Raw genomic sequence first — 10,500 nt, forward strand, 5'->3', positions numbered from 1 at the left:
GCCCTAAGCAACTTAATAAAAACTTTTCTGAAAATTTAAAAAATTTTATAAAGGGCTGGGGATGTGGCTCAGTGGATAAGCGCTCCTGGGTTCAAGCCCCAGTACCAACCAACCAACAACAACAAAAAACCAAACATAAGCTATGAAGTCAGAGTGCTGATTTATTTATTTTCGTACAAACTAAATGTGTTGTGGACCTGACTAGCACACTTCTCTCCATGTAGGAAAGCTACAAGGGAGGTCAAATCACCAGATGATAACTTAGGAGACTAAAGGAAAGAAGTGTAGAAGGTGGAAGTACTTTCTCTCCCTAGTTGTGCGACTTTGTTCAAGTCCTTAGCTTCCTATGTGCAATAAACCAATACTTATTCTAGGAGCTGGGACCTAGATCTTGTTATATGTAGGCACTCCAATGTAAACTGCCCTCCAGCAATGCTTTACCTGCATTACATAATGTTTTCATTTGTTTCAAGGTATCTTTTAATGTCCCCTGTGGCTTCTTCTTTGACCCCCCATCATTTAAGAGTTGTGTTTAATTCCCATATAACTGTGAATTTGCCAATTTCATTCCATCATGATCAGAGAAAAAAGTTTGCATAGTAACGAGCCTGAGAAATTGTCTTCTGGAGGACATCAGTGAAACTACTCTAAAAGCCATAACGAGGAATAACTGAACTCCATGAAGCATTCAAAATTGCAACTGGGCAAACAGATGGGTAAACGGCAGGTCTCACACCAGCGCATTTCCTGGAAGTGGAAGCACCCTGCACCCCCGCCGCCAGCGGCCGGGCGGGCTCGGTACGCCCAGCCCGGTCCCGTCTCCCGTCCCTGCTCCCCGCCCACCCCAGTCCCAGTCCTCGTCCTTCCGGGTCCCCGCCTCCGGTCCCGTCGCTCGCCACCCGTCCTCCCCTGGGTCCCAATCCCGGGTCGATCCCCGATCCCCGGGCTCCGCTCCGCCGCCCCGGGCCGCGCACCTCTCCTCCGCCCGATGGTCCACTCGCGCTTCCACAGGAGGACGTGCGGCTCGCTCTCCTCGGCGCCCAGGCGGAGAAGCCTCCCCCAGGGCTGCTGCGGCGGCTGCTCGCCTCCCCCGGGCGGCTCCATCGGACTCACGCCTACCGAGACCCGGAAACGCCAGCTGAAGGAGGCCGCGCCCGCCCGCGGGCGCGCGAGGCTCGCGCCCCGCCACCGCCCGCCGCCCGCCGCCCCCGGCCCGCAGCCGCCATCGCCACTCACCCCGCGCCGCGCGCCGGCCCCGGAACCGGCCGCGCCGCCGCTGTCAACAGACATCGCGGCCCTCAGCTGATCCGCGGGCGGGGCCGGCCGGCGCGCCCTGCGATTGGCCGGCAGCGACACACACCGAGAGCGGCGGCTAGAGCGGCCTGTGCAGCGGCCGCCGAAAGCCGGCGTGCGGGGCCAGCGGGGCGTGCGCAGACGCGAGGCTGCGGCCCAGACCGCCATCTTTGGCGCTGGCGGGACGATTTCATCGTCGGAGTTCCACGGAAGTAGCTGAGGTGGGCGCCATGTTACGTTGGGGCAAAGAGCACGAAGTGACTTCTGGATTGGACGTCGGACGGTTCTTAAAGCCTTACTAGAAATGGGCACGCCCTTCGGCGAAGGAAGCGGCGGTGCGCTTAACCTGTAGTGAGATGAACGGAAATGGAAACGACTTTCGTACCCGTCGTCACACCTGGGTTACCGGGCTGGGGAGCTTGGCGGCCCGGGCTAGCGCTCGCCCGTGAGGGGCGGGTCGGCGGGAGCCACGGCTGGGAGCCCAGCTCCGAGGCGGGTCTGCGGTGTCCTTCCACGCGAAGCGCCTTTGCCTCGACGCGGCACTCCGTGCGTGGTCCAAAGAACCGCGTGCACTGCCCTGGTCGAGGTGAAAGAGGGGAGGACCCTCTGTCCAGGACCCAGACCCGAATAGACGGTGAGGCACGTCCGTGCAGATGCCTGCGGGCAGCTCAGGAGCCAAGCAGCTGTCTGCACTGATAAAGACCTCCCAATTTAGTGTTAAAAGTGTGAGGTAGGCATCAATTTTTGTAAAAAAAAAAAAAAAAAAAAAAAAAAAAAAAAAAAAAAAATTACATATACATATATAAAATTTGTAAATATAGGTGGGCAAATGCATCTCTACCTATATTTGCAAATAGAAGAACATCTGAGTCACAGTGCTAAGGCCAGGGACTCGGAAGGCTGAGGCAGGAGGACAACAAGTTGAAGGCTAGCCTGGCAACTTAGCAGAGACCCTGTCTCAAAACAAAAGGGTCTGGGATGCAACTTAATAGTAGAGCTGTTGCATAGTATGTGCAAGGCCCCGGGATAGATTCCAAATGTACCCTTCTCCCCTGCACAACACCCTCCCTTTCCCTAAAGTTCCCCAAAAGGATGCACAAGGGAAGAGCAGTCACTGTCTCTGGGACATGGACTTGTGGAGAGAGTAATGAAACATCTGTCACCACGTACAGCCCTGCCTCTCTTCAAGATGGGGATGTGGTCTGAGAAAGGCCTCACTAGCCAGTGTTGTATGCCTGTCAGGGTACGCCTGCAAAGCCTGGTTGTGGAGCATGCTGGGCATGGGGTGCACACTATTAGACCATTGCTCTTAGGCCACAAACCTTTGGAGCATGTTACTATATTAAATACTGTGGGCAACTGTGACCGTGGTAGCCCTTGCCCTCATTCCCACATCTATTAGGCCTCAAAGCCACTGCCAGCCCCTGGAAGACAGGGCTGATGACAGAGGTCTAGCTTCCCAGGATAGTGTCACTGATCACTGCTTATCACCATTACTTTTTCCATCTACTATTCAGGGCTAGTAGCCAGACCTGATTTTTTAGAGCCCCCAGAGTCAGATCTTTGGCTAGGATTCTGATAACATTCAGTCCCTGTGACGGCTAACTTTGGGTATCAACCTGACTAGATTGAAGGATGCTTAGCGAGAACTGGATCATTCTGAACGTGTCTGTGAGGATGTTCCCAAAGACAATGGGCATGTCAGTGAGCAAACAGTGTAGCAGACTCCTCCTCAATGTGGGCAGCCACCATCCAGCCCACATGGGGCTCAGATAGAACAGGAACACAAAACAAGACTGTTTCTTCCTCCCTGAGGGGCACATTTCCTCTTGTAGTCCCTTGGCTACATGGAGTCCAGGACTCTAGGACTTGTACCAGCAGGCCTCCAGGGCTCATAGGCCTTTTGGCTTTAGCCTGGGGCTGCACCATTGGCCTTCCTGCTTCCGAGGCTTCTCTCCTCTCCAGCTTGCAGGCAGCCGTAGGGTAACTTTTTCGAACGGGGAGCCAATTGTACATACACACGTGGATATGCATACACACGTGGATATGCATACACATATATTCTATTGGTTCTGTATCTTTGGAAAACCCCAACTTAAACTAAAACATCCCTTAATAGGCCCCAGGAGCAAGCCAAAAGCTGGTTCTCAAAAGGAAACTACCTACCTGCATAAAACACAGGCCTTGCTCTGAAGTCCTACGGGCCTGCATTGTGGTTCACCTATGGGACCTGTTTGAGGGTCCAGCAGCCCCCTGTGCACCAACACCTCAAGCATCACTTAATCTGCTGGGCTGTGTGCTTGAGTGGCAGCGCAGCTGTGCATCTCTGTACCTTGACTGCCTGCTAGTACAGTCAGTCAGTGGGCTCGACTGCACTGCAGCTCAGAGGCAGAGTGCACTTGGCATATGTGAGGGGCTGGTCTCCATCCATAGCTCCACAGTGAGCAAATCAAAAACAGGCTGAAGCAGCACACCAAATAAGGAACATCACCTCCAGAGTGTTGACTTGTCTGGGGAGTGTCAAAGGAAACAACAAATCATCACATTCAAGTTCTGGCTCTTTAGTCTATTAATGTGATTTACATTGATTAAAAAAAATGTTTTTTGAAGCAGAGGCTGGGCATGGTGGCACACACCTGAATTCCAACTACTCTGGAGGCAGAGGCAGGAGGATTGTCAGTTCAAGGCCAGCCTCAGTAACATTTGAGTCAGTGAGATAAAATAAAAAGGGCTGGGATGTAGCCTAGTGATAGAGCACCCTAGGCTCAATCCTCAGTGCTAAAAACAAAACCAACCAGGCATGGTGGTGTACACCTGTAATCCCAGTGACTCAGGAGGCTGAGACAGGAGGACTGCAAGTTTGAGGTCAGCCTTGGCAACTTAGTGAGACAGTCTCAAAATAAAAAATAAAAAGGTCCGGGGATATGGATCAGTGGTTAAGTGCCCCTGGGTTCAACAACAACAACGACAACAAAAATTAGTAATAATAAATGCTGGAGAGGAAGTGGAGCAAAAGGAACACTTTTACACTGTTAATTGGTCTGTAAATTAGTACAACCACCATGGAAATCAGTATGGAGCTTCCTCAGAAGACTAGGCATGGAACCACCACATGACCCAGCCATGCCACCCCTCAGTATTTATCCTAAAGAATTAAAGTCATCTTACTACAGAGACACGTGCATACTCGTATTTATAGCAGCAGAATTCACGGTAGACAAACTATGGAACCATCCTGGTGTCCCTCAATGGATGAATAAATAAAGAAAACATGGTATATATACACAAAGGAGTTTTATTCAGCCATAAAGAAGAATGAAGTTATGTCATTTGCAGGAAAGTAGATGGAACTAGAGACCACTATGTTAAGCAAAATAAGCCAAGTTCAGAAGCATGTTTTCTCTCCCGTGTGGCAGCTAGAGAGGAAAGGGGAAAGAAAGGTCTCAAGGGAATCGAGGGGGGTCAAGCAAGGGCGGAGCAGGGATGATGGCACGTCATGCTGCGCCTCATGCACAGGTGCCATCTGTGCCAGCACCAGTAAGATGTGGGGAAAGAAAATGCCATCGGTGAGCCATCTTGACCTGGAGTTTTCCTTCTTGGGAGATAACTGTAAATTAGATTTCTTCAGTGAACACAGAGCTATTTTAGTAGCCACTATTGTCTTTCTCTGTGCTAGAATTTGTAATACTGACTATTCTGCCACACCAGTAATGCTGTCTTCTTTACCCTGTCCATTCTGTCAGGAATTGATCCTTTTATGAATCTTTCATCTCTGATTTTCTCTATTTTTTTTTCCAGCATTGGGGATTGAACCCAGAGACACTCTTAATTGAGTTACACTCCCAGCCCTTTCTATTTTGAGAGAGGGTCTTGCTGGCTTTGAACCTGCAACACCCCTGTCTCAGCCTCCTAAGTCCTTGGAATTACAGACATCTGCCACTCTGCCTGTCCTGATTTTCAATCTTTAAATTAATTAATTACTACTTTATTATTTACTATCTTTATCTTGCTTTGGGTTTGATTTTTAAATTTTTTTTTTTTAAAGGAGAACTTGGCTGGGTTTTGTTTTATTTTGGTACTATGTATTATACCCAGGGGTGTTTTTACCACTGAGATGCATCCCCAGCCCTTTTAATTTTTTATTTTGAGACAGGGTCTTACTGAATTGCTGAGACTGGCCTCAAACTTGGGATCCTCATGCCTCAGCCTCCCCAGTAGCTGGGATTTCAGGCATGCGCCACCATGCCTGGCTACCTTCATTATTTTATTTATTTATTTATTTATTTTGAGGTTGTAGGTGCACAGCATGCCTTTATTTTATTTATTTTTATGTGGTGCTGAGGATCAAACTCAGTGCCTCAAATATGCTAGGCAAGCTCTCTGCTCCTGAGCTACAGCCCCAGCCCTCTTCCTTTATTTTTAATGTAACTATTGAACGCTGTGGGATTCCCTAAGTACTGCTTCAGGTATATTCCATACATTTTAATATGTAGTTTGGTTTTGTTCTGCTGTGCTGGGGATTGAAACCAGAGCCTCCTAGGCAAGCTCTCTACCCCGCAGCTTCACCCCTAACCCTGAGACTGCTTGTCTGTTCAACATTTTAAAAATTGAGCAAAGGGGAAAACTGGAGTATTTCTCTCAATTTCCAATAGAAACTGAATTTTAGAATTACCAAATAATACCAACTGAGGGAAAACTCTTCTTCATAGAAGAATGTCAGCTACTAAATGTAGAAGAAATTTTAAAATTAGGAAAAGAACAATTTTTCTGCTCCTTATGAGACTATTGATTTATACACATACACAAATGTATGCTAAAATCATTTTTTTAAAAAAGATCATGAGGACCTGGATAGTAAGTGAGTGCTAAATCACTGCTCCACAGACTACTTGCTATAATAAAGATAAAACCCAACTTTATATTGGGGGAGATCAGTATTCTATAATCTGACCACTCTGATCAGTTCTAACCCACCTAGAATCTGCTCAAATGGAAATTAAATAATGTGATCTGATGTGCAGTCCAGTGCTTCCTGTAGGGAGTATTCCACAAAGAAAGGGTCTACGTGCCCTGCATACCCACAGGCAACATCAGACACCCCAAAGGAGGGACACCCTGCCCAAAGGCAGGACACTCAGAGTTGGTGTCTTCTCTCTAGTACTGAGGTTTATCTTTGGCTACATGTTCTAAAATACAACCCTTTGCAAACATTTTGGAAATATGTGAAAATAAAATGCTAGTATTAACTATGAATGAGGACATGAACGAGATACCTAACTTGGAGAAAATGGAAGTAGATGCCACCTTCAGTTAATAACTGGCTGAGATTAACGACCATGTTCCCTCAAAGAACCTGGAACAGGGTCAATGCTGTTTAATGGCAAAGCTTCTGCCTTAGAAGCTGAGATCCAGGAAGAGACAACAGAAACATATACTTTTAAGTTCAGTATCTCCACACTGAAAGAAAGCCCTGTGTGTGGCACCTAGGAGCCATTCCAAGTCTCAGCTTCCACCTAGGAGTGCCATTCCAAGTCTTGGCTCCCACCCAACCCATGACACCAGAAGTGTTTACTTGTTGTTGCCTTGAAGAAGACATGGCCAGACAGGATGGTGTATGCCCATGATCCCAGCGACTCCAGAGGCTGAGGCAGGAAGATGACAAGTTCAAGGCCAGCTTCAGCAACCTAGTGAGGCCCTAAGCAACTTAGTGAGGCCCTGTTTCAAAATAAAAAGGGTGTAGCTCAGGTAGAGAATCCCTGGGTTCAGCCCCCAGTACCAAAATAATAAAAAATAAATATATCAAATCTGTTAAGCTTGATAATCCCTATTATATGTTTGCTTTTCTATACTATTATTTATCCTCTGTTCTTTCCACTTAGCTAATGCATGTCCTGTTCTGAAATATTTCAAATCACTGTGGGCAGAAATTTTCAGGGTCGTTACTGGCAGCTCCCTCCTCCTATGCCACCAACCTCCATCACTCATTTCTCAGGAGCAGAGTCCACACCACTACACCTGATGCTGCAACCTTGAGACTCCCAGCTCAGTTCAACTCACTCTCTGTCCCACCTGCTCCTCTTGGAGTACATTTGTTAAAGAACAGGAAAATGCAGCCCCAAAGCTTGAGAGACTTCCAAACACCCGCACGTTAGTAAAGTGTCTAACAACACAAAAGAGTATGCCATTTGTCTTCAGATCTTTGCATGCCCTCAATCTTTCTGGCCTCAGTCTATGGAAAATGTAAGGATTAAAGCTACCTGTGAACATCAGCTGCTTTACACAGGAGCAAGAGTGTAACTATGAGGTGACCAGTGCTTCATTCCTAGAGAGATGGACTTGGGCTCAAACCCAATCCCTGCCACCTGGTGGCTGTAACCTAGGTGTGGAAGTAGCTCTGGCTAAGTGCTGAGCTAAGCATGTGAAGAGTAAAACATGTAGTGTCAAGTACAGAGCTTTCCTGCCATAACCCCCACGCCTGCCAAAAAGGTGCCACTGCCTTGCCAGAGATGCAGCTCATCCACACCACTCCTAAACCTCTCACAAAGCACCAGCAGCAGCTTCACACGGAACTCCAGCACTGATCAAGGCGGAGACCGGACTGCAGGTGGTGTGTGGGAAGGAGTGACAGGCAGGAAGCCAGGCACAGCACCAGGTGGAGACCTGGAGCCGGCTCTGGCATCACCCAGGCTTGGTGTGGTCTTTGCTACACTCAGTCCATCTGTTTAATGGGGTTTGGGTCAGGTGATCTTGGATGAAGTTTCCAACTTCATGTCTCTGATCCTTTGTGGATCCTCCTCCGCAGAAGGCACAGGGTAGAGGTAGGTGCTCCTTCTAATGTTCTATGCCTCCTGCCTTTCTATGCCTCATTCTATGCCTCGTGCCTGAGGCACGAGTGCTTTTCTCTTTTTATCTTAGGTGTGCCTGGATCATAACATGCTGGAAACAGGTGAGAATTCAGATTTAGTTTGGGATAATAGCTAAAATGAAAGCCAGTGTATCTGCAGATTGTTTCCAGTGATCGCACTCACACATTAATTCATTATCTGGTTCTCAGGAAACACAAGGGTACCGAGCTCTTCTTTTCAAATACGGCCCTGAAGGAGGGTGTGCAGTAGGTTTGCACTAGCACAGTGGAAAGGAGGGCTCACAGCTAACTGCCGCACTTGCATGAGAAGCGCAGCCAGTCCCAGATCTCAGACATCATCTGTGGGCACATCCTGCTTCCTACAACATGCTGTACACTAGAAGACACAATGCCATCACTTGCTCATGCCCCAGAGAGCTGTCTCATGTCGCATATGGTAGCGTGGGGATGGACCCACGCTACCATATGGATGGCTGTAATGGCAACAGTCCATTGTTTGTTTAATTTTTAATTTTTGCAATGCTGGAGATCCAACCCAAGGCCTCATGCATGCAAGGCAAGTGCTCTACCACTAAGCCACATCCCCAGTCCTGTTTATTTTAGAGATGATCTCAACGTGGTGCCTAGGCGGGTCCCTAATTCTGGGCTCCAGTGGTCTTCTTGCCTCAGACTCCTCAGTTTTGGGACTACAGGTGCTACACCACTGCTCCCAGGTAGTGCAGTGATTAAATGCTCCTGCACAGGATGATCCTCCAATGGACACTGAAAAGTTAATTCAATCCCACTGCACCTTATCCTGAGTCTGATCTTGAATTTTTTATCTTAATTTTTTTTTTTTTATTTCTTATTTTTGCCATACTGGGGATTGAACTAGATCCTTGTGCTCTACCACTCACTTACATCCCAGTCCTTGATCTGGGTTTGTGAATATGTTTATTTTACTATTTACTTATTTTCAGTGCTGGGGACTGAATCCAGAGTCTCACACATGCTAAGTGTACACGCTAACACTGAGCTCCACTCCTGGCCCTTGGAGTATTTTTCAAAATAGGACTGCTTTAAATGAGAACCTCAAATTACTAATGTCACTTCCTTGTATTCCTCTTTTCCTTTCCTCTTTCCTGTGAATGCTTCTATAGTTACATTCTCTAATAACGTAGCATCTCTAATAATTGGGCATCTCTAATAACTTAGGTGTTGCTTAAATACATTTGGTGTTCTAGTTTACTCTCTGCCTTCTGAAAGTAACATTTTTGATGACAAAATGATGATACCTGGATGCAGTAAAGTAAAACTGTGTGCAAAGAGCTCATAAGGAAAAGAGTTTTAAGTAGCATCACCAAATGCCTAGACCTGGTCTCAAAACAAGCCCAATACTTCCTACAGCACACAAGTTGATCTGGCAGTGGGTGTGTGATGTTGGGTGGGAATTTGCAGAGGAAAGCAGACTTCGGGTGTAATTTGGTTGAATTTTATCTTTTGAGATATCCATGAGAGGTTATATTGACTACTGAGTGTGATGGTACATGCCTATAATCTTAGTGACTTGGGAGGCTGAGGCAGGAGGTTTGTAAGTTCAAGGCCATCCTCAGAAAATCAGTGAGACTCTATCTCAGAATAAAAAATAAAATGAGCTGTGGATGTAGCTCAGTGGCACAGTGCCCCTGGGTTCAATTCCCAGTACCAAAAAAAAAAAAGGGGAAAGAAAAAAGAAAAAAATCATACTGACTATCTGCCTACTTGAAGTCTTGACAGACTTCAAGAGATAGAACTGGTTAAGATGATGGGAGGGGACTCCACTTCGCTGTAAAGGAAGGCGGCCATGGGAGAATCCTGATGAAACCCCCTACACAGATTGTAACATGGACTACAAAGCTCAATTACAGGTAACTCAATGCTGTGTTCTACACATGCCCAAAACTCAAAAAACGTTTCTTTAATCCCTCAGAAACAGAACAGAGTGACACACAAGTTCATGAACATAGACTGCCTGCACTTCCTGGTGCTGTCCGACAGGAGGCCTATGTCAGTCTGCTTTAGAAGCTTAGCCGTGGGAGTCCAGGGGGAAGGGAGCTCAGGTGCCTCAGGGCTGGAGAGGACATGGAGTCGAGGGAAGGGATGCCACGCAGGGAGGTACTCACTGGCAGTCTATGTTAGCCCAGCAGTAAGCCCCAGGGACCGTGAGCGAAGCAACCCCAGTTCACTCTCAGAGAAGATGGGATTCTTTCTGGCAGCATGTGAGAGGGGAAGATGGTAACTGAGGACTGGCAGAGACCACATGAGCTGCACATAAGGAACAGCAGAATGCAGACAGGGCCTTCTAGCCATACTGGGTGACTTCC

General features: G+C 47.6%; 1 protein-coding gene and 1 long non-coding RNA gene across 6 annotated transcripts in view; both read right to left on the reverse strand.

Annotated features, from left to right (window-relative positions):
• CHFR (checkpoint with forkhead and ring finger domains) overlaps positions 1-1,372 on the reverse strand; it is a 28,545-nt gene extending 27,173 nt beyond the window's left edge. For 2 of the 5 annotated variants that reach the window (XM_079149418.1, XM_079149417.1), the window contains exons 1-2: positions 1,237-1,372; positions 975-1,115 (exon numbers count right to left, since the gene is read on the reverse strand). In XM_079149418.1, the coding sequence (XP_079005544.1) occupies positions 975-1,104 (130 nt within the window). In that variant the 5' untranslated portion in view covers positions 1,105-1,115; positions 1,237-1,372. The other 3 variants (XM_079149415.1, XM_079149416.1, XM_079149419.1) reach the window with 3 other exon arrangements.
• A 3,200-nt stretch (positions 1,373-4,572) lies between these two features.
• Positions 4,573-10,500, reverse strand: part of LOC306667122 — a 62,440-nt gene continuing 56,512 nt past the window's right edge. The window contains exon 2 of the long non-coding RNA XR_013765451.1: positions 4,573-6,926. This is a non-coding gene — a long non-coding RNA (uncharacterized lncRNA). The remainder of the gene's footprint in view (positions 6,927-10,500) is intronic.

The sequence above is a fragment of the Sciurus vulgaris genome (genome assembly GCF_902686455.1).
Source record: "Sciurus vulgaris genome assembly, chromosome: 8".
NCBI classification, from domain to species: domain Eukaryota; kingdom Metazoa; phylum Chordata; class Mammalia; order Rodentia; family Sciuridae; genus Sciurus; species Sciurus vulgaris.